Here is a 26,403-nt window from a genome sequence, read left to right on the forward strand (position 1 = left end):
TCTTCCGCAGTGAAAGGTCTTGAATATGGCAATGTGTTGTAAGAAGCTCAATGTTAAGTGAGCTCACAGTTTTTCGTAGTAGCCTAGGCTGTATTAAAAGCGGGTACTGAACGCATTAATTACATTAACGGATACATATAATAACATAAAATGTTTCAGGCAGTAGTTAGGAGCCGGACTCCTGTCGTTCGTCTTCTCTCTCCCCGGACTAGTATCCTTGAGACAGTACGGGAAAGAAAGTCGCGTAATGACCCGAAAGCCAAGTCTAAAGCTGGGCGAATCAAGACTCCACCTCCAGTGGATCCGGTTGAGATGGTGGTACTAAAAGAGCGGTTCACTAAATACACCTTAATCATGAAAGCCCTTAGGTAAGTCATCCTTCACAGTGTGAGATACCAGGATGCTCATCGAAGCTAAGATAAGATAGCTACCCTTCAGGGACGAATGGCATGGCAATGGTCTACGAGTCTGGTTCACTAGCTATCCCAACTCTCCTTTATCATTTTAAAACCCTTATTATATTGTGGAGTTAAGGGCATTCCGTAACTAATTGTACATTGACAGTATAGTCCGCCACATTGGATTTGAAATGATTTTTTTTTTTTTTTTTTAAAGCAGAATGACTACTTTACATTTACTTCTTTTATCTGGCGCCTTTTTAAGGTTTAGCTTATTCGAGGTTATTTAATCTATGTTGTAGAACCATATAGTTAGGAATTTTTTATACCCATTACCAAAAGTTACTGGTCAGTTCTAAAAAATTTCATGTAAATGTAAAGGACAGTGATTCCTGTTTGGTTAATCTCAAAGTTGTTATTCTGTAATTTACCCTCATAGCCCTTGTTTGATTTCAAATCGAGTCTGATGGAGTACAGAACAAAACTTGTCACTGTCCATTTACTGCTGCACTGTCCTGTTATGTACAGGTTGCAGTTTAAAGAGGAGATGCTGCGGAAGCGTTATGAGGAGGAGACTGGATCTTTGGCTGAGGAGAGAGCCAAGCAGGAGGCTGAGGAACACCGGACATTAATGGCTTGGAACGATGCGGAGAACCTCAGACTGCGTAAAATACGGTGAGTCAAATAAACACAATGAAATGTATTGTTGAACTTGCAGTTTACTTTTTCCACAACTGAACAAATGTATGTGTGTTTTTCTGTATCTTTTAGAGAGCTGCGTGTGCAGAAAGAGGCTGATGCAGCAGAGGAAAGGAGGAAGGAAGCTGTAGTCTTGCGTCAGCAGGAGTTGGAGAGCCATATTGCAGAAAAGGAACGAGAGATCCTGCAACTACAGGTGAGGCCAACACACAAGTGCAGAATCATGAACGATGTAACTGGAAACAGCCTCTGCGAAAACCTCCTGTATAATTTCCTCTGTGTGGGGCTGCATTCATTAACATCTTTTGGCCATGTGATGAAAATGAAGAACATTCTATAAAAATAATCAGTCATAGATCCAGTAAATGGTATTTCTAAAACATTGCCCAGGACAACTTTGAAGGAAAATGACTGAAAGAACTTGTTGTATACTGAAAAAGTGCAGTATGCTATACAGCAGATCATGCAAGCTTCTAAACTGGATAATAAAAAAGAAGAAACAACTTTATTATGATTACTCAGTGCTGCTCAGGAGCGAAGATGAGTACAAATGCATTTTAGTCTTATAAATGATGCAGTAATGAGCAGACTTGGAATTGGCAGAGGTTTCTTACTGAAAATGAAGTATCATTTGCAGACACATAACAAAATATCCTCTCTCTCTTTCAGGAAGAAGCAAAGAACTTTATCACACTGGAGAATTTGGATCAGCAAATTGAGGAGGCACTGGATAACCCGAAAAACTACAACTTTGCTATAGACAAAGAGGGACGAGTAGTCAAAAAGACCATGATGCAATAAGACAGCATTCCAGGATTTAAAAGACTGAAAATTGAGCATGCTGCTAAAGAATGACTGTGTGACTCCTGTCATTAATCCAGTATACAGACATAATTCTTTTTTCTTATTAATTTCACATGAACCAGTCAATATAATTAAACATTTGTATCATTTGTCAGATCTGAAATTTGTATTATTATTATTATTATTTATTTAGGGCCTTTTTCAAACTTAAGGTCACTTACAATATTTAAAAAGCAGATTTAGAGTGATTGAGACTGGTCTGTACCTAAAACACTGAAAAAACTAGTGCTAATCTAGTGCCACTGGTGAAAGACATGCTGCAAAAATTACAGGTGCCAGGTGGCCATGTGGCTTAACAGTTGGCCTGGTGTGTCGGGTTTAGGAGTATGAATGTGAGTGACTGATGGGCCTGTAAAAGTACTGATGTTGGGTTAGTCATAATGAGAATGATGTACATGTCACTACGTTTTCTTTTTTTCAAAGCTTGGGCACTCTACCAAAGATCTGGGAGCTTGACGGTCCTGTGCAGTACCATAGCTGGACATAGCACTCATAGCACTCTTTAGGACAGAGATCTTGTATGATGTTGCTGGGATCTGCTAGCGCCACTCTCCCAGTTTACAGCCTCTGTTAAAGGAGGGGTCACAGCCCCTAGTGCACAATTGCCTTCACCATCCACAGCTTTTCTAGCTCTTCCTTCCGCCCTTGCCATTTCTCGAGATTCTCATGTTCCTTTTTGCTGATGTTGCCATCACTTGGGATCGCCACATCTATCACTACAGCCCTCTTCTGCTGTTTGCCCACCACTACTATGTCTGGTTGGATGGCTATCTTGTCTTTATCTGAAAGTCAGACAGGATCTTGGCATGGTCATTTTCCCAAACCTTTGAGGGTATGTCCCAAACAGATTTGGCATTAATGCCGTGCCACTGGAAACGACAAATCCTTAATTCTGATGGTCCAAGCCTTCTCTTGGTTTCTCCAGTGTAAAGCTGGTTACAAGTAATACAGTGGACAGCTCCCGCAGTGATGTATGAGGAGGAATGGTTGTTGATAAGTGATCCTTTGCCAGTTATTTTAGTGGCTGTGTTAATATATTTACATGTATCACATCCAGAGTTTGCAGGCTACTGTACCACAGGTATTATTTGAATGATTATTTATCTCTCTCTTGAGAATGTTTTTGATATTTTTTTTTTCTTATCTGTAGGAGATTAGTGGAGGATCCTTAAAAGGGGATCTGGTCTCTGCATCGTCTTGGACGATTCTGAAGTGTTTAGGCATATCAGCCACTGTTTTACTTGTATGATAAGTCAGCACCAAGGGAACTTATGTAGTCTTAACAGCAGACTGTTTATAGGTCAGTGTGTCCACTCACTGAACAGGTAAAATATGAGCAAAGGTACAATCCATGACTTCCTTGAGAAACCCACAGTTTGAAGAGATTCACAAATTTCCATGCATTTTTGGTGGAAGTCTTCAATCTCACTGCAAATGCATTTAAGTCTAAGTATCTGGGAGTAAGAGATGGAGTTTTTACAGGCCTTGGGAGGTGAAGAGTTGTACTGCAACTAGGAATGAGAGTCAATGTGTTTATAATAGATGGTGGTATTTACACAAGAATTGGCAAACTTCACTGAAACATCCAAAAAGGCCATCTTCATGCCAGGATGTGCTATACTCCATATATATATTCAAGAGCTGGGTGGAACTCGGAGAATGAAGAAATGAACAGTTGGAGGTCTACTAATGTGCATTTAGCAATACCAAAAATGTCATCAATGTATCTCAAATTGTAAGGGTACATGTCCAATATATTACTCAAAAAAAAGTTTCTCAATGAATCCAGCAAAGGGGTTTGCATAGGATGGTCCTGTTTTTGTACCCACACTAACTCTTATTTGTGAGCAGTTGGAGTCAAAGGTGAAGCAGTTCCGAGTTAACACAAGTTCCAATAGTCTTAAGAGAATCTCTATAGGAGGATTTTGCATCAACAAAATGTTTTAAGGCTCTCAAACCATTGTGTACAAGCTTTTTATGCCCATAGAAAAAAGCAAGGACTTGGCCAGGTAGCATTTGTTCTTTCAGGCATTCAATGATTTGTAGAAAGTGTAAAGAGTCGTTAACATATGTCGGTAAGGACTGAACAATTGGTTGAAAAATGTCATTCAGAAACTGGGGTTTTATTTAGGTTGGGCAGGAACACGCAGATACAATAGGACGTCCAGGATTAATGACCTTATGAATTTTACGGAGAAGACAGAAATGGCTACAGCGAGGATTATCTACAATAAAATGTGCAGAATCAGGGAGGTGTGTATATATAAAATATATGCTGGACGGTCTCGTCATCCGTTTCATCTAATGACGTTGTAAAACAGCGTCGTTCGAACATATCCTGACATGCGCACTTTGCAAAATCTAAACTGCACTTCCGGAATATCCACGCTCCGTGAAGTAATATGTGCTCTTTTAAAAACCTTAGTCGTTTATGACTATAATTTTATGGTTGGGGTGAATATTTTTCCTTTGTAGAAAGTTTAGGATCATATAAAGTACAGCGGTTGATGAAGACTTATGCAGATTCATAAGGAGTTATTTTGCTAGAATCTGATGCAATATGGCAACAATACGTCTGACTTGTAGTCTCAAACGGATACTCACAAGGAATCGCATCGAGACTGGTCAGCAACCAGACTTGTCGAATCTGAGGCTTGTGCGACATTTTTCCAATGCCACTTCTGAGAAACGAACAAACGTAAACGCACATGTACTTCAAGGTACGGTGCCAAATGGAAGTACAGGAGGCAATACTAGTGGCAGTTCAGTTCGGACTAGTTGCCTCGGAACAATAGCTTTGGGACTGGGAGTTGGAGCACTCTTGTACGGAATAAAAGACGAGCACAATGACGTTTTTCAGAGAGCATGTGTTGTCAGAGACACTTTCCTCGATCACATCGTGCCTACAGCCCACTGTGCGTCCCCGTTGAAGCCTGACAGTCCAAGGTATAAATACAACTTTATTGCAGATGTCGTGGAGAAGTCAGCACCTGCTGTAGTGTACATCGAAATCATAGGACGGTACGTTGAAACTAAGAAAAGTATTGCATCCCAAAGCCACGATTTTCATTAGCTAGATTTTTTTTGTAGATTTAATGATGTTTCTTCTTATTCATCACAAAGACCCTTTTAGAGACTGTGGTAAGTAATTGTTTATCCTGTAAGCTACATGTGAATACATCTCACAGTGGGCCAAACTAGCAGTTAGCCTATACTAGCTAACTTATATCGCCTATGTATGTTTTTGATTAAGCAGACAATTGATTAAATTATTTTGAAATAACAAATATTGCATTCAGAATATTATCTGCTATAAGTAACTTTAGGTAGTATTAACATGTATGTTGCTCCATATTGTGAATTGTTCCTCAACAGGCATCTATACTCTGGCCGAGAGATTGCCATCTCTAATGGCTCTGGCTTCATCATCAGTAGTGATGGCCTAATAGTGACCAATGCCCATGTAGTAGCCAACAAGAGAGGCGTCCGTGTCAAACTTGCCAATGGGGAGACCTACAATGCCACTGTACAGGCAGTGGACCAGGCTGCAGATATTGCAACTATTAAAATAAATGCCAAGGTAACTGTGATGATTCTGTACTTGATGTGCTTGGAAGGGGAACAAATGTGCTGGATAGCAGCTCCCATTTCTGCCTTGACTATGCCCTCTGCATTTCTGTCACTCATGTTTGGTATTTCTGTGTTCATTTCAAGAATTCTTTACCGACATTGCATCTTGGCCGGTCATCAGATGTCCGTCAGGGAGAATTTGTGGTTGCCATGGGGAGCCCATTTGCCCTGCGGAATACTATCACATCTGGCATAGTTAGTTCTGCTCATAGAGGCAGTAAAGAATTGGGCCTGGCCAATGGCAACATGGACTACATACAGACTGATGCAGCCATAGATGTGAGCATACACTGAATCATCTACTCCAGAACAGATACCCTTTTTTTTTTTTACCATGCAACTGCAGACAGAGCAGTTGAATCCAGTAATATTATCATTGTGTATGCAGACGTTTTGTTGCAACAGTCTGCCATATGTGTAGTGACCTCTTAATGTGTTATGTGTAACCTAAAGTCATGAAAAAGGTCTTTCTGATGTGTCTAATGATTTCTGTCTTGTCACAGTTTGGGAACTCGGGTGGTCCTCTTATTAATTTGGTGAGTTCTTCCATTTTGAGGATAAACAACCACTCATTAAGGATGTTATACATGAGTATACACACACACATAGACATGGAATAATTAAATGCATTTCCTTACTTACATTTCTGACCTTTGTGATCTTTAGGATGGTGAGGTCATTGGCGTTAACACCATGAAGGTGACTGCTGGGATTTCCTTTGCCATACCCTCTGACAGACTTCGGCTCTTCCTCGAGCATGCAGCAGATAAAAAGAGTGAGAGAGATTCTGGTCCTTATTGCCTGTTTCATTAGTGATATTGACTTCAGAGCTCTCATTGCTCTTGCTTTAATTTTGCTTTCAGAGTCCTGGTTCAGTGAATCTGACACCAAACGGCGCTACATAGGAGTGATGATGTTGACTCTCACACCCAGGTGCCAAAATAGTATATTGAGTGTTGCTAAATACCAATGCACCAGTGAGTGAAAAAGAGACAGGAACCAAGCAGAGTGTACCCTGTTTCTTATGCTCCTTCAGTATAATCACTGAGCTGAAGATGCGGGACCCCTTGTTCCCGGATGTAACTCACGGAATCCTCATTCATCGTGTGATCACCGGCTCCCCAGCTAAAAGGTGAGCAGGAGCAAGATGGTGCACTGAAGACATTTTACACCATAAGCAAATAGTTAGAGATTTACTGCAATTTACATTCTTCTGTAATCTAGTAATCTTGAATATACTCAATCAGAATTGTTGCAGTTTTCTGAACAATGAATATCCTGCGGATACCTTTATGATCCACGATCTTATGAATATCATACAGAATCCAGAGTAGTTTGACTGCACACTGTCTGGTTCAGTGGATTCTGATAACAGATATGTGTGCACTGCTTTTCTCAGCAGAAAACCCCCCAAAATACAAGTATTCATTAGAAAAAACAACTTTTTGTCCAAAATCACAATTGGGAAGTGGCTCCTAAATGTGGCTCACTGACGTGCTTTTGTGCATTTCAGGGCAGGTCTAAAGCCTGGGGACATTGTTGTAGAGGTCAACGGGGTGAAGGTAAACACATCTGAAGAGATCTACAATGCTGTTCGGACAAGTGACAGCATCAACATGGTGGTCCGCAGGGGTCAAGATCTTCTGATGCTGCATATGATCCCTGAGTTCACAGAGTAACATCAAGATGACTCAGCATTGGGTAGTTGCAGGAGAGAAATTTACAAAAGGGAAAAATTAAGTGGCCAAAGATAGGGATTGTGGCATTTGATTATAGAAATAGTTTGTTGCTTCCGCAAAGCTGAATATATTAACAAAGCTGATATCTATGGAGGGCCTTCTGTTAAGAGACTACTTGTATGTAAAGTCACTGATGGCATAAAACGTGCTGTGATGCTCACAAAATCAAAGTACTGTACCAGTGGAAAAGGAGGAGCATAAGAAAACCGAAGCAAGGATTCAACCCATGTGGTCTTCTTGTTTGACATTGTTTGTTCAATGGTCCAACCTCCAGTTACAATATGTATAACACTGAAGGTAGTGGCATTTCAATTTTGTCTACCTCTGTATACGTGAACAAGTATTTTACTGCTGCCCTCTGCTTTTAGTGTTGGGCATCTCCAATAGCTTGATTATTCACAATATTTCAGCTGAAACCATTACATTTGAGACCATTTTTTCATTAAAAAAAAAATCACTTCTGGTCTTGTGACAACTAAAGTGCCTTAACATCTGTTTTGTAGCAAATACTTTTCCATACATGATCCCTGTACAGCATAGTATCCTCACAAGCCTGTTTCCCTATCCAGCATTGGCCTGTTCCCTATACAGTGAAGTATCCTTACAGGCCTGGTCCTTATACACAAGACCAAATAATGTGATTGCTCTATTGGCATCAGCAAGGCATGACAGTTTAAAAAGTAATTTTATTTAGCTATGGCAATAACTCAAAAGGTTTGACTGTTTTTTTTTTTGTGGTTCATATAGTTTGAAGTATAAATAAATGTTTATTTAGTTTAGCTTAAAAAATGGTTCATTTGAATAATGTCCAGAGAAGAGTAGGCAAGACGTAGACTCAGAAAAATGCCCTGAAAACATTAACAAAACCAGGTCAAAGGTAAGAAAAGTTAACAGTTCTTTTAAGAATATCTATCACCAGTGCTTCAGAAATACCTATCATGCCATATGTTTTATAAAATCCTATTCACTGATACAATGCTATGATGCATGGAAAACAAACATTCATGCACACTGATGTAGTTAAGTTAATGGCCCTGTGTTCTAAAAATGTCATTCAAGTAGAAGGCAACTGCCATAGTGTCCCATATGATAATGGTCTTTTTTTTTTTTTTTTGAAGTTTCACTTTTTTTGCAGGTAACAAATTACACCATAAACATAAATGACTGGACAGAATAAAGGACATGTCCATGTTAAACACTGAAAGTGCATTGATGGATTGCAGACAGTAGACTAATGCCCATGTTGTACTGATTGCCTTTCAGTGTCCACAGAGGATTTTTGATTCCTGTGTTGTGGTTGGCAATGAGGTACATGTATGATACCTGGATTATGTTTTTGGATGAAGACATGTAATCTGGATTATATATTGTATATGGCCCTACTGTATTAATATGTAAAACATAACAGCAATTTGGTGGATTAGGAGATCTGGTTGTTGAGCTGTCCTGGGTATTTCTCAAACTTCTTCTCTGCCTCCTCACTAAAGGCATCACCTGGAAAAGAACAGATACAGAGCATGCAGACTGAACACTATTTCTCAATCATTAAAAACATCTGCTTCCAGGTAATTTCAGTATATAACAGATTTACATCACATTCAGAACTGGAATGTGTGTACACAGACATATGCAGGCAAGGTGTTCTTACCAATATGGCAGTTGTGAAGCCAGATCCTGTGCCCGTCATATTTGCAGTTGCATTTCATAGCATTATTTGTAAAGTCACTCTCAGATACTTCATAGTTAGGGTTGATAATGATCTGAAATAACCACAAAACATGAAATGAACTTCACTCACTTTTTCACTTGAACTATAAACACTGTATTAGAATCTGTACTTCTATAGGACAAATGACCTGTAGGATGTAGTTTCCAGGTTTAACATCTGTGATGTCAATCCACTGGCAGTCAATGTCATGCCGGTACAGGTCCACACATCCCACTGTGATGCCCTGCTCTCCAAAATTTGCACATTCGTATCTCTTGGCGACACCTTCGACACAAACATGAAACAGTCAAACATAATATTTATTTTATGCTCATTCAAGCAGTGACAATGTGCTTGTGGGAGTCTGTCTGCCTCTCTTACCCTCCTGACACTGGCTGTCCTCCAAACAGAAACTGGCTTTATGTCCATCTGCTACCTTGGTACCATTGAGAGACAGCAGGTCATAGTGTGTGAAGATATCCATACTGTGATAATGCCTACAAAGCAGCACAAAATCACACATTATTTATTTTTTCCTCTATGCTGCACATCTATACTCATGTCCCTTGGGGGACATTAACTGTTTCATTTATACACCTCATCACAGCAAACACAATCATTGTATCACATCACCCTAATCCTATAATGCCAAGGGACACCGCTATTACCCATGGCATGCATGCCACACCCAGGAGTGGCGTCCCGCTTTGGGCCTGAAGTCGGCACGGCCGATGTTGAGGATCTCGGAGGAGAAACGCAGCAGGCGACGGTGGCCGTAGGGCCAGTTGGCCTTGGCGGCACTTTTGGCCAGGCAGTTCTCCTCAGCGGCGCAGTAGAGCATGTGCAGTGGGCGATCCTCGATGTACACGGTCTGCTGCACCAGGGCAGCATTCAGCACTAGATCAGATGTAGCTGGGAAAAGAGAACAGACACACAGCTGCACATACAAAATCCTGACTGATGAACTGTCATGTCAAAATATTTAGTTACCATAGTAACTAAAACTTGACACATTGTTTTGTTCACTCATACAAAGCAAAGAGTTTTGCATGTATAAAATATAGCTACAGGTACTGGGGAGTACAAAATTACATCATTAGAATGGGACTGATGCATTCTGAGCTGTGTGCAGTATATTGATATATTGGTGAAGTTTGATGTATGTAGCTTTAATTTTTCTGCAGTTTTAGACATAATCTGTCAGTTTTGCTTCTGTAAGCCAGCCTGTGTCATGTCCTACTTTTTTAATGTAAGGGCTGCAAATTTCAGGTCTGCAGAGGCCAGAAAAAAAGGCCAGGTCTTCTCTTCATTTGCTGAGCTTTGACTGCTGCTTTTGGACAGAATGTAAGGACTCCACTGCTTTTGCTAGCTTGGGATGGAGCTCTCGAGTCCCAAGGTATCTCTATAACTCAGCCAAACCTGGTCTTGTGCTCGTGTGCATGTGTCTCAGAGTGCCGCGTGTGTATCTGTGCGGCCCACTCACTCTCTGAGCAGATGACGCCGGCGGCGAATCGTGCGGCTACTTTCTGGCAGCTGACCGTTTTGTGGTGCTGGCAATGGCCGAGAGACAGCTCGTCTCCAGTACACTTCACCCCGCTCATCACCATCTCCGTCACATTGCTGCTGTCCCAGTACCACGTTTCCTTAGTAACCACCACACAAACACAAAGACTGCACTTCTGATTGCTTGAATGTTTTGTAAAATTCCATTTTGATGTTTGTGCTCAGAGGCAGTTGTTAGAAAACAATGAGGAAGAACATCAGTTTGCATAGGAATGTTGTACTCCCCTCTCCCACGGGAATGTTGTTATACTCCCCTCTCCCTCTCTCTTGCATCATTAAACTCTGCTGACTGTGGTTACAGTAGCATGGAAGACCATAGAACACTGGTTTTTAGTTTCAGTACTCCTGATCCAATCTACTGCACATCTACATATTTTTCTAACTCCCGCACACCTGACACAGCTCATGAAATGCTTGATCTGGTTAGTTAATTCTGGTATCAAAGCAGCCTCCTACATATACTTCTATTATGTTCTATTATTCAATTCATGAACATGTATCTACTGTTTGTAATTGTGTTTGTGTATACTCACAGTAATAGCATGCATGCTGTAACCGAGCCCTAGCTGTCTGCAGACTACCATGGCCTCTTTGGTGGTCCAGCCCTCACTGCAAACACTGCCCCAACGCTGCCTCACCTGAATCTCCACTCGCCCCTCGTACTCCGACCGCCCGCCCACCAGTCGCACCTGTACACACAGCCTGCTGCACATCAGTACACACACTCTCACCTAGATCACACTGTCGTGCAACCTCTCCGCCGACCCCCCTGCTCTACTCTTATGGACTGTCCTTCTGTCCTCCACTGCTGCACTAAGAGATTTTCCATGCATGAGCATGAGTGTAATATTGTAACGTGTGAAGCATGCAGCAACTGACAGACGTGAAGAAGGCTTTAGGCAAAGCAAACGCTGGTGCTGCCGATAGCGTTAGTGTCCTACTTGCAGACCGTGGTTGGCGTATCCAAGACCCAGCTGTCTGCAGGCCACCATGGCCTCTTTGGTGCCCCAGCCTTCTCCACAGATCAGCCCCCAGTGCTGGTTTCCGTTGGCATCGGCTCGCAGCACTTCCACGCGGCCCTCAAAGGGCGAACGTCCACCTGTGATACGCACCTGAGCAGGGCACAGGCCGTGAGGGAAGCAAGGCAGTAGGGATCAACTTCCTCTATACCCACATGGCCATACAGGAAGGAAGGTTAGGAAAGCATTTTTGAAATGCAGGGGTGCAATTCGGGTAATGCATGCCAAAAGATAGAAAACTGAATACAAAGCATTTGGTTCTCTATTAAAGCAGACTATGTACTCAAGCATTTTCTGTCATTAATCAAAACACAGTCAAGTGAGTATCCTTTTGAACATTCTCTCAGTCTACTTTGCCTGAAACATTGTCGCTCTGCAATGCTTCCGCTGCACATTTGCAACTCACCCAGATAATATCTTAAGTTCACTTTGTTTCAAGTTAAACTTAAGAACATAGTTGTGCTGTGTAGTTAGTAAAGAAATTTTCTTTTTGTTACAACATTATGGAATACCTCTCTCATCATGGAATACCTCTCTGACCACATTAAAACTATTTACTGTATTAAAGTATCACTAAGTGACTTGCAAATAGAATCCCTCTACATTCATATAACATTTAAAAGTAGCCTCAGAAAAAAAGGTGTAGTAACCACAAATGAGCTGCACTGCCACTGCCAAATAAAGTTCCTGTGAGGGAGAGTAAAAAGTCAATGATTCTTGTAAAAATCAGTTGATGAAATTAAAACGGTGAATCCTATAGGCATCTAATAGCAAATGTAATGGGAAAAACGTTGGGCTTAATATGCTTTCAGAAATGTGTTAATGGGTGAAGAACAGGGGTTGCTCGGACCGTTTTCTCAAAGCCCATATAGGGGACGTTACAGCGGACTGCAGCATCCTCTGTGTGCTTGCAGTCTTCAGCAGTGATGTTCTTAAAGTGACAGTTCCACAGAGAACGTTCAAAGCCTGTGCACTGGACCTCGTTCATATAGATTGGTCCCATGCCTGTGACATCAGACACACACACATATACATGCTGCAAATATATGTATAGGACAGGCTTAAATTCAACAAAATCAACTACATTTTGAGGGAGGTATTCCCTGCTCATTCTCTCTGTCTAACCCTCTGCCTCACCTTGGCCCATGCGGGCTCCAGTGAGGGCTTCTTTAGCAGAGCCATATCCCAGCTCTCTGCACACCACACTAGCAGACTGCAAGTTCCAGCGGTCATCGCACACCGCGCCCCACTCGGTGCCCTTCAGCACCTCCACACGGCCCTCCCCTGGCCTCGCGCCACCTTTCAGACGCACTACACTCTTCAGCAGGCAAGAGGACAAAGCCAGGGAGGGGAGCAGAGGGAGCAGTCAGGCAAAAAGACACAGACAGACGGAGAAACACGACAACCAATCAGAACACCCCTGCAAATAAAACATAACAGTCCTTAGTCATACACCAACATACATATTACCAATGGCTTGAGTTGTTTCTTCATGGCCTGCTTGTGAGCATATTCCAGTCCAGGCACACAGCTGACCACAGCGGGCATGCCCCCAGGACAGGTCTCTGTGGCGTTGTCCTTGTTAAAGTCCAAAGGACAGGCAGCCAGGTGCACCTCTGTGCCTAAACATGCCACAGAGTGAACCAGGAAGTGATTCTTCTGCCGTTCTGCATACAATCTAAGAGACAGATGGACAAAGAGAGATGGACAGAGTGCAAGTACTGTTTACAAACTTATTCAAATGAGGACTTTTCCTTTATTAAGTATGAAACAAACAGAACCCTATAAATGAAGAACAGGGTGTGTCTGAGTGAGAATACCGTACAGTTTAAATGACAATGTGCTTATGTCATTATTTTTAGAGCCCCCCCCCCGTATAATAGCACGCACACACTATTATAATATGTGATAGAAACCAAAATCCAAACAAATGCACACATTTCCTATTTCTGGGCAGGGCTGACTATAGTCAGATTGTCCCACTTTTACCCAGGTTACCTTTTGGCTGCAGCTGCGTGGCCAGGTTTAGACTTAGAGCTAGCTTTAGTGATAGCTTTAGCTTTGCCATCCTGCCTGCAATGCAAACACTCATTAAGTCTGACAAACAATCACATTTCCACCACAAATCCAGCACGCACATGCAGTCACAAAAGCAGGTAATGGTTACATGGGGAAGGTGGTAAATGATAACTACATGGTCACTATCTCAGTATCTGTGCAGAAACTATTAAGATTTAGGAATGTAGGCACTTGGAAAATATGTAAATGTAAAAAATATGTAGACAGACAAAAATGAGAAAGCTTTCAACTTTCCCATGCTTGCCACAGTTATTGCACCAATTATATTATATTAATTATATTAATATATAATTAATATATAATATATTTATATTAATATATAAATGCACTAATTATATTATTCATGATTTAAAATTATTATAAATGGTCAGTCACAGTGGTAAAACATGCTGTGAATGGGTATTAGAAGTATGTGTTAGTATAACATGACTGAAATAGGATTGTCAGGAATATCTGAAAATGTTCTCTCCCATCTCCTCCTTTCTCTCTCTCTCCAATATTACTCTGTTCAATTGCAGTTCACTCTAAACTATGGTAATAAGACCAACAGATGGCAATGGGTTTCATGTGGCCAGTGTTCCACGTGGTACAGCATTCCCTATGTCGTTCCCACCTTTCCTCCTCTATCTCCCTGTCATCCGACCACTGCCGCTCCTGGTCTACCCCCGGGCCTCATCCATGCCCTCTGGCTTGAGCTCCAGTCAGCTGAAGGAATTCATATTTCCACTTTATATATCTTACATGCTTGTTGCATTTGTGATGATTTATTATTGTTTTATATTATGTTTGACATATTAACACTTAAGAATTAAGCACTTTGGTGTTAGTACTAAATACTAAGTGCTTCTATATTTCTTCTGAATGTTGCTGTGGCTGTCTTCTGTGCCATGGTGCGATGTGCACAATGTGCCTCTGTGAAAGCAGGCCCCAAGGTCAGAAGGTCAGCACATGCTCCAAGCTGAGGCCTCCAAGGTCTTATCCACCCCTTCTGTATCTATACCCCCTCACCTCTCCTTCTGCCTAAGGATCTCTCCTGTGTAGTTAGACTGACTGCCTGATGTTAGACGAACTCCATCATTCTGGAAAACTGATCTGACATGACTCTACATGTGCAACTAAACACTGAGAATCTGAATATCATGCAGTCTTCTGACTCATCATTGTCAACATTCTCACAGTGGAGAGTCTCCCTCCCTCTAACTTCTGTGAAGAGTCAGGGAAGAGGCTCATTCTTTTCTTACAGCATATAAAATAACAAAATGCATAAATAGAAATAGTAATTCTACATTAAAACTGGCTAAGGTGAAGGACAGTTAATAAATAAGAGTGCCTCAATTATCTGAAGGATAATTGAGCAATGCATAGAAATCTATGCTTGCCCTGAAGAGAAGTTAGGTGTTAGTTGGCACTATTACAACTATAGACATCATTGCTGTAACTACATAAAAGCCTCTACAAGATATACTGCAGAACTCTAGGGGAAGAGCACTGCTTGTCTCTCCCTCTCAGATGGTACCTGTCTGCTGTAACTCTAACTTTGACTTTTTGCTCCGTGGACCTTTTTTTGAGATGCCTACGGGAGATGAGGACATTTTGTTACACATGTGAGCTTATGCACACAGACTTAGATTGTCATGGGCAGAAACAGATATACACACAGACATTTAAATGCAGGCTAACACAAATATGCACTGACACAGTTAAACACAGACAAACATGTACACACATAGTTCTGAACAGGGGCAAGGCCAGGTAATGTTACTTTAATACCCAATGCCCTTGAATACCTAAGAAAGGGGCACGTGTGGTGCAGTGCTATAAAGTTTAACTATGATTTGTTCTAACGTTATTAATGTACAAAATGGTCTGATTTCTTTTATTGCACAAATTAAAATATAAAATAATGAGTTTTATTCATATGCTCACATGATTTTCTAATATGAGACATAACAGAGCCTCAACAAAGTGTTACATTTACTGGTTCTGGTAAAATAGTCCAAAAAGTGGGGCAGTGGAAACATTATCAGACACCATTTATCAGGGTTTAAGTTATGTGGAGTGGTCTTGAGGTCAGCCCAACAGGAAAGTAATGCAAACAGACAGATTTCCTTTACCAAGCCTCATCAGACCACAGACTAAATCACACTATGCTATTTAAGCATCACTGGTATGTGTGTGTGTGCGCGCCTGTGCGTGTGTGTGTGTGTGCGTGTGTGTTGTGCTGAGGTGGGTTCTAGTGGTTGGAAGCTCAAGCTTTTGTGAGATGCTGATTGTTTAAAGTGTGACATTCCTCTGACATTCTGTGGGTTTTCGGGAAAGACCCCCCTCCTACACTGCTTCCCTTCTTTCCTAACACATCCATCTCTTCTTCCTCCCATCCACTGCAGGCTTCATATCTTTTGACACAAACATGAGGAACTAATGCAGACTGTAGAAAATGAAAAACGGAATGCAGAGAATTCTCCTTATGAACCAGAACCTAATTAACCATGTAGGCAAACAGATCAGCATAGTGTTTATGCCTAGTTGTATAATCATGATGTTATGTCAATGTACACGCTTAAGCCGAGATTTTTTCCACAGCCACCACAGTAGACTATTGATACAGCGGTCATTTCAGTGTTAAACCAGTGCACTAACATACAGTTCCCAGTGTTTCAGGGCAGGCATCAAGGAACCAACTGCATGTGAGTAAGTCCAAGTACTGCATGAATGTAAGATATGTCTGCATTATGTTTGTTTGACAGTTTACTTCTCTGTGTTGGTATTTGTTTGTATGTGTGTGTGTGTGTGTGTGTGTGTGTGTGTGTGTGTGTGTGTGTGTGTGTGTGTGTGTGTGTGTGTGTTTTAGATGGGCCTTATTTCATGTACAACTGTGAAACTACATTGCACTTCCTGCCATACTGGAAAAATATCTGCCACAGGACAGTAGGAATCTCTGGCCAACCAACTAACCACACACCCACAAAATGTTACAGGTGATCCTGCATTTCCAGCACTCTGCATGTGCATGGGCAAAGACTGTTATTTGTGAATCTGAATAAAAGGCACATTTACCCTAAAAATCTCTTAAAGGTTGTCACAGAAAACAGGTACATGTAACACAAGTGCATACTCACTTGTAAAAGTTCTTGTTGACCTTCCTCTCATGTGGGAAGCCCATCATGCCACAGATGACCCGTGAATTTTTGGCCGTCCAGCCGTTATCGCAGATCTGAGCCCAACCGTCCTTATACCTCACCTCCACCACCCCCTCAATCACAGGTAGCCGCTTGCTTGCCATGGACACCACTGGCCGCAGACGCACCTCCTCCACTTTACTTTCATCCACCTGTACCTGGGGGACATGCACAAACAGGCCACCACAGATAGAGAGAGTGAGTGAAAGGGGGACAGAGAGAGACATAGAGAGAGATGGACATAGAGCAAGAGAGACAGAGACAGAAACAGAGAGAGAGAGAGAGAGAGAGAGAGAGAGAAAGAGAGCTAGTGAGAGCACAGAAAAGGCAGAGAGATAAAGATCCCTTCAAGCTAATCTTTCTCAGCTGTGGATCAGCAAGGGGTCAAGGGAAAAAGTCTGTAGCAGACATCAGCTAATAAGAAAAACTTAATGTGAGTTCAGAAGTGGAACTAGAAAGGCCTCCCATACCATGTTGGTTTTTGAGTGTGGTTAACTTGTAGAAATTTCACTGCTGTGTAGAATAAGAGCTCCCTTTTCACAGACAATTTGTCACAGATTTCTGTTTTTAACTTGTGTATGCTCTATTTTTGGTTTATATACATTGACTACTATATCTCAGGTTCTGGTCCTGTTTAGATGGCACAATATGTGAAAGATAGCACTAACATGCATTTCATTTGATTTATGCTGTCAATAAACTGTGAAAGAGGTTCTGTTCATGGGAAATGCCCCATGCATATAGGACACTTTGTACCTCTATAATGTTGGCATCAACATATCCTGGAAGCTTCTCATCCTTACAGATCACCCCAGCGTCTTCATCGTGAGTGCAGTCACTGTTGCCCCATCCGCGCGACTTACACACTGATATACTTCTCTCACTGCCACTACACTGCACATTATCCAGCCAGATCTTCCCTGAAACACACAACCACACAAGCAGTGCAGAATGCACTTGGGGGGTTGTCTATTTCCAAAATCACAGAGACATCGACAAATGAAATGGGCTTTGACTGGTAAAATGATATTCTAACCTTTTAAGTGGTGAAATGATTTTGGTGTGTGCTGTGGATGGTACCTGTTCCTTTGCCGTATTTAGCGCTGTGCGCCCAGCCTGTGGCAGAGACGAATCCCAGCTGATGACAGAGCACTTGGGCATTGGCCAAAGAGAAGTCATCATCACATATAGTTCCCCATTCGCCTTTATAAAACACTTCAATTCGTCCCTCATTGTGTTTCCGTGGGTGACCAGCCAGGCGGAACTTCAGACGCTCAGGTGTGTGGGGTGTTGCTGTGGGACTTGGGTGTACAGAGGGTATTGTCTGGGCGAGGCAAGATGGAAGGCAAACAGCCAGGAAGAGGAAGACTATATGTCTGCACCACCGAGACTGGTCCATATCTAGGTTTGCAGAGAGAAATCCTTTGATAGAGTCCTGAACAGAAGCAGAGTATACCTGTCTATGTGTGTGAATCTGTGTCTTTGTGGACGCCTGATGTGAACCAGCTGTCTAGAGTTTAGAAAAGCAAACAGATTGCGTTTGGAAACATAAAGGGATGAACTACTGGCACTATGGAACTAACAAAAAATGCACGATGTGTACCATGTGAGTGTGCTTTCATGACCATCCATTTAGATGAGCAAATTATGCAAAATTATGCATCACATTGAAGTCCCATTTTCTCAGGCATTTCCTTGACCTTTCACCTGTGTGACCAAGTAAGTTTTGGACACAGTATAAGAACAAAGGGGTATTTTTCACCACTTGAGGAAACATGAGGAAACAATGTGCCCAAAGTTCCACATTCACTCATGAAATGACTATCTTTTCTTCTGTAAGTACACCTTTATAGTTATACAGACATAGGTGTCTCTCATGCTTTCTCTTTTACTATCTCTTTTACACACACCTATAGTATTTATATACTGGTTTTAATTAACTTTGGTTCTCATGCTGAAACAGCAATCTCCAGATGCAAATTCCACAACTCAAGTGAATTCTAAACCTTTAGTTTAGCCTATAATATAAATAAGGCTTCACAGATTCATATATAATTCAGCCAGTGTATCTGTAAATATAGATGTGACTAATTTCAAATCAGTGTTAACCATTCTACACTTCAAAATCATTGGTTAACGTCATACTGAATATGTTGGAGAATAAATATTTATAGACTGCAATATATCTTCATGTGCTCTTATACATAAGTATATGGCAGCAGTCTTTGTGCTTTGGGGGATATGAGTGTACCAACAGCCAAGTTTAACATATTGCCTATTTCAGGATTACAAATGCACTCAGTGTGCATACAGTGAGTACATTGGGTGTTGAATGTGTAAATCTGGATGTATGCAGAATTCATGTGTGGCTGATTTTAACAAGCAGGACTAAGAAGCCTGAGTTAAATTAACTTATTATTAATTGCATAAGCATGAGTAAAACTCTAGAGGATCTAGCTGCACCTGGTATACTATTTCAAGACCCTTACCACCAGCCTCAGTATTGTAACATCTGGTAAAGTTGAACTTAAAATACTTTAAACCATGTCTGCAAAGAAGTACGTACAAAATTCTGAACTTCAGCAGCGGGCATTAAAGATAGCTGTCAGAAGATCTTTCTAATGCATAACGGAATTTCCATATGAAGCAACGCTACGTTAGACTGAAAAGGCATTACAGCCCCTACGGCGTAGAAAAGGAAGTCAAACCCAGACTACCTAGATAGCGTACTTACAAGAGCTTGGTTGGTTTGGACTATGCAAAATTCTGGAAAATCTACCTGGGCTTTCTAATAACGTCCCTTAATACTATTCTTGTACTTTGCTTTATGACAATTGTGGTATGGTACTAGACAGGAAAATTATCGCATCCTGATATATAAAATGATTCATAAAACTGATTATTTTCAGGTAGCCATATTTAAGAGACAGAGATCATCCAGCAGGCGCATGGAGTCATTTGTCTGACTTGTAACTGTCATAAAAAGTGTAACCATTAACATTTTAAGTATAATGACAACAGGCTAGTCCAAATACACAACCTATAAGACGACATTTCTTCAGGTTATTAAGGTCAGCTTTGCCAAATTGAATCCAATACAATAAAAAAGAAGAAGAAAAAAAAACTCAGGTGAAAGCGTGGTTTTCATTCACATCATCTCAGTAAACTCAGTACATGACTTTAACAACCACATAGGCTATGCTACACTAGACAAGGTATATTTAATGGCAAATACATCATTCGTATTGAAGTCTACGTGTCGCCCACCCCCGGTTATCACAGCTTACGTGATCACGATATAACGAAACCGTTACTCCAAAATATTCAGACTCCGTTTTTGCAAATGAGAAGAGTAGCACATTAACGAGCGAACCCCCCCCCCCCAAAAAAAATCTAAATAGAACAAATCATAGCTAACAATTGCGTCCTACCTCAGAAGTTTAAACTCATCGACCTTTTTTTCCAGTTTTGGTCAAATTCCTTGACGCATAGGCGTTTTCTTTTTAACAGACACGAAACACGAAAAGATACGGCCCAGACATACCTGTTGCAAAACCTAGGGTTATTTATGACGAAGGGTGAGTCTCCCAATAACGCCCAATAAGTACTCTGACCTTAAAGGCAAGCCTTGCCAGAGGCAGAGCAGAGCTGTGAGAACGATGGAGAGATTCGGAGGAGGAGCGACTCGGAGCCGACTTTGCACAACTGGAAAGGGGCAGGATTTTCTTTCGAGAACACACACACTAGCTCTTTCACCGTTAGGAAAAACTTTTTTTCCCCGTAGTTCCATTTGCGTGACAGAACTCACATTCTTAAATAGCTCTTCAAACTGTTTAATCCGAGTTATAAAAGTAAGTACCAGGGTACCTTTAAATCTGCGACATATGGTATATAGTATATTATGAAATGTATGGAATAAGATATGCACGAACATTGAGTCAGTCACGTGTACATGTCTTTAATAATGTGCAAATATGAGTCTTTTGCATATTTACATAAAAAAAAAACTATATTCAGAAACAAAGTAAAAAGTCTGGTTTCTGGTTTAAACAATACACCCACTGTAACAAAAGCCACCCATTGGCAAGGCACTTTTACTTAGGCACTTTTCATATTAAATTACTACCTAATAATCACTGGTATGCAATTATATAGTCTGTGTATTGCAGTTCATGATCTCTTCCAGCATAAAATTCAACAAAAAGTAACCTTTTAAAAGATATGGGAAGAAAATAAGTACTGCCAACAGTAGGTTGGTTAGCACAGAGGTAAATGTGGAAAGTTGAACCAAACAGAAATGCAATCCCTCAAAATTCTACTATTTTGGGAGTGTGTTGACAGAACAGTTTAAGACTGAGAAAACAACTTAAAGCAGATATGAGGAAAATCAATCATTAGTTTTAAAACAAACAAACAAAAAACCCCAAAAAACCCCCCAAAAAACCAGTTAAATTCAAATGATCACACACACCTAGTGAGAAAAAAATGTGAAATGTGCTCCACTAAGAGTTCAGGACTTGCTACCAATTATAGGCTCTGGAAATAAATTTCAACATAAATCCATTTCCTGCCTACTGTGTACAATGTGATTACTGTATAACATGCCCTGTTCAAGCAAAAATAACAAATATACAGTGGCTGTATACTGTGGATATAACGGTGAAATTGTGATATTTCAGTGAAAACAGCATGTGTAAACAGTTGCGTCAATAACATTACAAGTAATCTACTAAGTTCTCAAACTCATAATATAAATTATAACAAAAGTTAAAGAGGAGAAAATACTAAAGGGTCCATATGAATGCCATTTCATCTTATAAAAAATTACATAAGTACTGACCAGCTTGGTGCATCACAAATCTACATACCATAATAATGTTGATCCGACACACAAAGATAATGTGTTATAACTGTGTAATGAATATCACCCACTCTAACAAGTGACTACTGAAAGTCAGCATTTGTTCCTTAAGGTATGTGAGATCTTACACAAATTGTAGCTTATAGCTTTACAAACAAGTCAGAATAATTCAAATGTCATGATGAATGCCATTACATGCTGTTCATGGATAAAAGGCTAAAGGCTGTTAAGTAAATCTTTACCTACACAATGTAGGTAGATGATCGCACTTGTCCAGACTCGGGCAAAGGCTATAAGGTAAATCTGACTTTTACTAGTAACTGGAGCAAGCAGAATGGATGACAATGGCAGAGATTTAATGTCCGTATCAGATCAGGCAAGTGTTAAATCTCCAAAGCTACTGGCAGTCATGACCTTAGGTATTAAATGATGATCAGAGATGATCAGGATGAGTTCAACAGTTCCAATAACGCCCCAACAGCACAAAAATAACCCTGAAACATATACAGAAATGTCACGCATACCTTAGGTGTCTATAATCTTTGCTAATAGGGTTATCCTTACTACACATACACACACACACCTACCTCGTGTCTGAGAAATAGGGCTTTGAGCTGTCCTTTACTCCAGTAGTCCAAAGCATAAGCCAGCAACTTCATGGACAGCGTGTTTACCCGCAAGAAGTTCCCAACAAACACCACTCTCTCAATGTTCTAAATATGAAACACTAATTAAAAAACTGTTTCTGAACAATGTTCCATTAATAATACAGATTATACATGACATAGGCAAAGTCACAAGAATTAAAATTGCCTGACAGAATGTGAAATAATTTTTTCCCATGAAAAATCTGACTTTTTGTGAAATACAGGAAAAACAAAAAAACAAAAAAAATATACAAAGTTTTTTTTTTTAATCAGAAAAACAGTGCCGACTTAAAGTAGATGCAAGAACACCTTTTGATTTCCGATGTGGATTTAAACTTAACACCGATATATCTGGTTCTGACAAAAAAATTTCACTGACTTTACAAACATTGCTGTTATGTTTTTGAAGTTGTGTGAAGCTCCAGCATATTAGCAACATGGTGTTGGCTACTGACAAGAAACAACTGTGTCAAAACACAAGTACTTTCATCTCAGTATGAGAGAATGAAGCCTAACACTGTCTCCTGGCAGACTAGCATGACATAGCCAAGTTATTATCCTAGCTAGCTATGACTTCTAGATGATTTTAAAAAATGTGACAAAATGTAACTAGTCATTTTTGATGAACTAGGTAAGTAAAATTAACAATTTTTCCCATTAATAGGGCCCTACATATAGGACAAAGAGTTATCATCTACATAAAGCAGTACTGATCCAGTTTCAGCATGGTAGAACTGTTGGTCTATGGTCCCAGCTGCTTAGTCCCTGGTTGCTCATAGCCCTGTACAATGCTGCTTGATCCAGATTTTACAAGGCAGCACCGTATAGAGGCTGAGAGACAAGGGCAATGGCAAATGCACACGTGCAAAGCACAAAAGCTGTTAGTGTGGTGGTGTATGCTGTACCTCGTTGAGTGCACACATGCGTGTGATAGAACCAATGTTGTTTGTGATGGTGATGAGTGTAGATCTAGCTAAGTCCTCTTTTGAGACAGAATCTCTCTTCTCTTTGCACATCATGTTCCCAAAACTGGAAACACACAAAAATTCACATTACCCATACAGTGCATGTAAAGAACATGTCTGATATAGATGAACACATTGGGTTCACTGCAATACAACAACACTTGAATCACTGATTAACCTATTGTGGCTTAGTTCTTAAATGAAGGGATTTTGGACTCCTTTTTTTCATTTAAAGCTAAATGTGAGATACAGCATGACATAAAGCCAAAACCATAGTTTTGTAACATATTTTTAAGGCCTGATATAAGGAACGGTCACAGACATTGTGTTGTGAGTTTGTACATTCATGAGAACCTAGGTGCATACCTGGAGGCAACAGCCCACCCTGGCAAACCAAATCTCTCATAGTCACCCCCATAGATATCACGGACCAGTTTATCCACACGAGCGCTTTCCCCCCTTGCAGCCATCTCCAGTGCCTCTTCAAAGGTAGAGCAGCCAGTCAGCAAGCAACAGAGTCCCAGGAAGGTACCACCACCCAAGCTACAAAGACAGCAATCAATCCAACATGCTGCTTTGACAGCTTCTGCTCAGAGTACCAGTGTCTTACAACCTGTAGCTTTGGTAACTCATTGATTACATTGTGCCCAGTGATTGGATAACACTATGTTCTCATTACTATGTAATTAACTAAATTGTGTACCTCGTCTGCATGCCCTGACTGACCTGGTGCCGGTAACACGTTTGTAGTCGTCTTTGGAGTAGACAGCCAGTATACTGACCCCTGAGCCAATGTTGACCAGTAGCAGAGGGTAAGGATTCTCAAGGTTATAGGCTTTCTGTTGGCAGTGCTCTGTATCTGTGGGGTTTTCATAGTAGTAGCACTCAGAAGGCCCACTTGAGACCACCGAATCAATGTAAAGGACACCCTTAATCAGACAGTCCAACTCATCCAGCTTCAGAAGCTGCAGGTCCGCCATCTTAGAAAGAAGAAGCAGGGCAAGTTGCCATTTAATAAAGCAAGCTTCTTCGCTCAGCTACAATCTGGACAGCAGTGCAAATCTGCATGTGCGTACACACCGTGCGGAAGTCGGCCTCAAACTTGTACGCACCACCACCGGTGGCACATAGTGTGGTGTGAAGACTGGAGAAGTGTTTTTCCCGACCCATCTGCAGAAATGCCGGGAGCTCCTGTGTGGGGAAACGAATAAAGTGCAGGCTGCCCTTGCGGCCCCACAGCATAAGGTCTGGAAGTTCCAGGTGCACGTCTCTGATACCCGTTTTGCCATAAGCTGTGTGGGAGGTGAGGTAATGACGGATACTTTTCAGACTTTCGACCTCCTCCTGCTCCTCCTCTGCAGTGATATCTTTGGGCTCAAAGTAGACCAGCTTCACCAATGTACCACCAATATCCATGCCAAACCATGGGAAAGCTGTGGAGCCAACACCATAAAAAATGGTGTATTGAGTATTGGGTATGTTGTGTAAAAGGTGGACCTCATGATTATCTTACATTTTAAAATGCAATTTTATGTTAGTTACGACGACTAACAAAGTGATTATCTGCAGACAGATTAAATGGCTTGGCAATTAACATTCACGTTAAACAACAACAAAAACGTTGCTGAACGGCGGTAGAAATCAAACGAACTATCTTTAATTTATTTAACCTAGCTAGGATCTCAAATTGTCCTTATTTTATTGACTAATTAATCAAACCTTCAAAGCAAGACATAGCTGATTATTTAACATAACTAGTTAGTACAGCTAGTTAGCCAACTAGCTATCGGATGCATATGCGTGTTCGTTAAATAGCTATCAATCAAGATAGATTACCAATGCAATAAATCAGCTAGACATTACGAAAATACAATTTTCGCTTATTATAAAAATAAAAAACGTAACTAATTTTAGTTCTCTATACATGAGGTGTCAAATAATTAGCTGGCCAACATGTTCCTGTAGCTTAGATGCGAGATTTAACAGCCAGTTCGTAAGGTAGCTCAGTAACGTTGGCGCCGTAAAATGGAACACCTACGCGGCCTGTTTTTCTTCAGCGAATCGATCCTTTGTCTCGACGAGGTCGAGTTAGACACTCGCCGCTCTCGGTGGACTGTTCCACTGGTCGTGGTATTCTCCATATTCGCGCTCTCAATATTGCTACATGGCGCATCGACCCAGCATTGCTTTGACACAGTCGTATCCTCATCTTCGGTTTCCGGACAAGCCTCACCGTCACAGTGGTAGCCATTCAGCTCCATAACAGATGTCCGCAGTGCTTTTTCGAGGTTTTATAATTACAATCAGTGTACTAGCTAAATGCTGACAAAACCGAACATATTTTACCTGAATGTTGGTCATAATCATTAACAAAGCGCGTCACTGGATATGTTTACGACTCCGTATTTACAACGAAAACATCAGGAACCTGATTTGCTGTTCGAGCTGTCAGTCATGCCAAATTTATTTGCCTGGACCAATTAGCTTCCTAGCCATTCAGTTCCCAAATTCAGAATCATTGTTAAAACTAGTTATTTCAGCCTACAGACCTTTCATAAAAAATAACTTGATTAAAAACTTAACCCCACAACAATTCTAACAAATAAAAGCGCAGTAGAATCTGCCAATCTTAAGACTTGTATAGCCTATACTTTTAGGGTATGCCTACTTAAATTTAAATAGACTACGTTTACATTACCAAAAAAAAGTGACGCAAATCCATTTTTCCCCTCAGGGATATGTGGACAGACTAATCCGAACTTTTCAAATCAGGTTTGAATCAATTTCATATGCGGTTTTACATCGGATCCTATATTGGATTCGTAGCCGATTGGTTGCCATACGACCTAAATGAGAACAGTCCGATGGAACTAACGTAGCTATTTTGGTATAGTACGCGCTTAGCAGTGTCGTCATCAAAACAATGGCGGAAACAAAAGCTAGTTGTCTGGCTTTTTCCTCGCCTTCTAGAGCTGATCATGTAGGCTGCAGCTGACTAAAGGTTTGCCATCCTCCAGAGCCAAATACGATGCCAACATGAACTACTAGCGCA

At 40.9% G+C, this 26,403-nt stretch overlaps 4 protein-coding genes across 12 annotated transcripts; 2 read left to right on the forward strand and 2 right to left on the reverse strand.

Moving 5' to 3' along the window:
• On the forward strand, window positions 1-2,050 carry mrps26 (mitochondrial ribosomal protein S26). The gene is made up of 4 exons (XM_027023524.3): window positions 1-368; window positions 927-1,073; window positions 1,170-1,293; window positions 1,767-2,050. Exons 1-4 carry the CDS (start codon window positions 151-153, stop codon window positions 1,896-1,898), a joined length of 621 nt encoding a protein of 206 aa, XP_026879325.1. The 5' UTR covers window positions 1-150; the 3' UTR covers window positions 1,899-2,050.
• Window positions 2,051-4,321: 2,271 nt separating this feature from the next.
• On the forward strand, window positions 4,322-7,810 carry LOC113585783 (serine protease HTRA2, mitochondrial). Of its 2 annotated transcripts, XM_081724358.1 has the most exons (9): window positions 4,844-4,982; window positions 5,085-5,102; window positions 5,337-5,541; window positions 5,676-5,870; window positions 6,095-6,127; window positions 6,258-6,366; window positions 6,455-6,524; window positions 6,628-6,723; window positions 7,105-7,810. In XM_081724358.1, the coding sequence occupies exons 4-9, from the start codon at window positions 5,742-5,744 to the stop codon at window positions 7,268-7,270; spliced, it is 603 nt and encodes a 200-aa protein (XP_081580484.1). In that variant the 5' UTR covers window positions 4,844-4,982; window positions 5,085-5,102; window positions 5,337-5,541; window positions 5,676-5,741; the 3' UTR covers window positions 7,271-7,810. The 2 variants fall into 2 exon arrangements, with proteins under 2 accessions (XP_026879295.2, XP_081580484.1); XM_027023494.3 differs by lacking the exon at window positions 5,085-5,102 and having other exon boundaries at window positions 4,322-4,982.
• Window positions 7,811-7,998: 188 nt separating this feature from the next.
• Window positions 7,999-22,449, reverse strand: loxl3b (lysyl oxidase-like 3b). 7 transcript variants are annotated; one of them, XM_027023493.3, is made up of 17 exons: window positions 20,423-20,668; window positions 17,959-18,279; window positions 17,635-17,798; window positions 16,819-17,036; window positions 15,216-15,272; window positions 13,619-13,693; window positions 13,091-13,298; window positions 12,758-12,938; window positions 12,471-12,625; window positions 11,543-11,713; window positions 11,135-11,290; window positions 10,522-10,681; window positions 9,707-9,950; window positions 9,420-9,535; window positions 9,187-9,323; window positions 8,979-9,090; window positions 7,999-8,824 (listed from the first exon to the last, which is right to left on the reverse strand). In XM_027023493.3, exons 2-17 carry the CDS (start codon window positions 18,275-18,277, stop codon window positions 8,751-8,753), a joined length of 2,547 nt encoding a protein of 848 aa, XP_026879294.2. In that variant the 5' UTR covers window positions 18,278-18,279; window positions 20,423-20,668; the 3' UTR covers window positions 7,999-8,750. The 7 variants fall into 7 exon arrangements, with proteins under 7 accessions (XP_026879294.2, XP_081580481.1, XP_081580480.1 ...); XM_081724355.1 differs by lacking the exons at window positions 11,135-11,290; window positions 20,423-20,668 and adding an exon at window positions 22,327-22,449; XM_081724354.1 differs by lacking the exon at window positions 11,135-11,290.
• Window positions 20,817-26,211, reverse strand: pank2 (pantothenate kinase 2). Of its 2 annotated transcripts, XM_027023495.3 has the most exons (7): window positions 25,390-26,203; window positions 24,432-24,784; window positions 24,078-24,331; window positions 23,718-23,894; window positions 23,292-23,415; window positions 22,327-22,452; window positions 20,817-22,233 (listed from the first exon to the last, which is right to left on the reverse strand). In XM_027023495.3, the coding sequence occupies exons 1-7, from the start codon at window positions 25,610-25,612 to the stop codon at window positions 22,183-22,185; spliced, it is 1,308 nt and encodes a 435-aa protein (XP_026879296.2). In that variant the 5' UTR covers window positions 25,613-26,203; the 3' UTR covers window positions 20,817-22,182. The 2 variants fall into 2 exon arrangements, with proteins under 2 accessions (XP_026879296.2, XP_081580485.1); XM_081724359.1 differs by lacking the exon at window positions 23,718-23,894 and having other exon boundaries at window positions 25,390-26,211.
• Between the last annotated feature and the right edge of the window lie 192 nt (window positions 26,212-26,403).

Source organism: Electrophorus electricus, chromosome 12, assembly GCF_041902795.1.
Source record: "Electrophorus electricus isolate QZ-2024a chromosome 12, ASM4190279v1, whole genome shotgun sequence".
Taxonomy (NCBI): domain Eukaryota; kingdom Metazoa; phylum Chordata; class Actinopteri; order Gymnotiformes; family Gymnotidae; genus Electrophorus; species Electrophorus electricus.

Bases quoted from the DNA above. Each gene is read 5' to 3' on its own strand.
- mrps26 (XM_027023524.3), top strand. From the start codon at position 151: ATGTTTCAGGCAGTAGTTAGGAGCCGGACTCCTGTCGTTCGTCTTCTC. The intron at 1,074-1,169 runs GTGAGTCAAATA...TGTATCTTTTAG, and splicing joins CTCAGACTGCGTAAAATACG to AGAGCTGCGTGTGCAGAAAG. The intron at 1,294-1,766 runs GTGAGGCCAACA...TCTCTCTTTCAG, and splicing joins GAGAGATCCTGCAACTACAG to GAAGAAGCAAAGAACTTTAT.
- LOC113585783 (XM_027023494.3), top strand. From the start codon at position 4,522: ATGGCAACAATACGTCTGACTTGTAGTCTCAAACGGATACTCACAAGG. The intron at 5,542-5,675 runs GTAACTGTGATG...GTTCATTTCAAG, and splicing joins CTATTAAAATAAATGCCAAG to AATTCTTTACCGACATTGCA. The intron at 6,724-7,104 runs GTGAGCAGGAGC...TGTGCATTTCAG, and splicing joins ACCGGCTCCCCAGCTAAAAG to GGCAGGTCTAAAGCCTGGGG.
- loxl3b (XM_027023493.3), bottom strand. From the start codon at position 18,277: ATGGACCAGTCTCGGTGGTGCAGACATATAGTCTTCCTCTTCCTGGCT. The intron at 13,299-13,618 runs GTAACCTGGGTA...TCTGTCTCTTAG, and splicing joins CACGCAGCTGCAGCCAAAAG to ATTGTATGCAGAACGGCAGA. The intron at 12,626-12,757 runs GTGAGGCAGAGG...CTGATGTCACAG, and splicing joins TGGAGCCCGCATGGGCCAAG to GCATGGGACCAATCTATATG.
- pank2 (XM_027023495.3), bottom strand. From the start codon at position 25,612: ATGGAGCTGAATGGCTACCACTGTGACGGTGAGGCTTGTCCGGAAACC. The intron at 24,332-24,431 runs GTGTGTACGCAC...CTTCTTTCTAAG, and splicing joins TTGAGGCCGACTTCCGCACG to ATGGCGGACCTGCAGCTTCT. The intron at 22,234-22,326 runs GTAGGTGTGTGT...TATATGTTTCAG, and splicing joins CCCTATTTCTCAGACACGAG to GGTTATTTTTGTGCTGTTGG.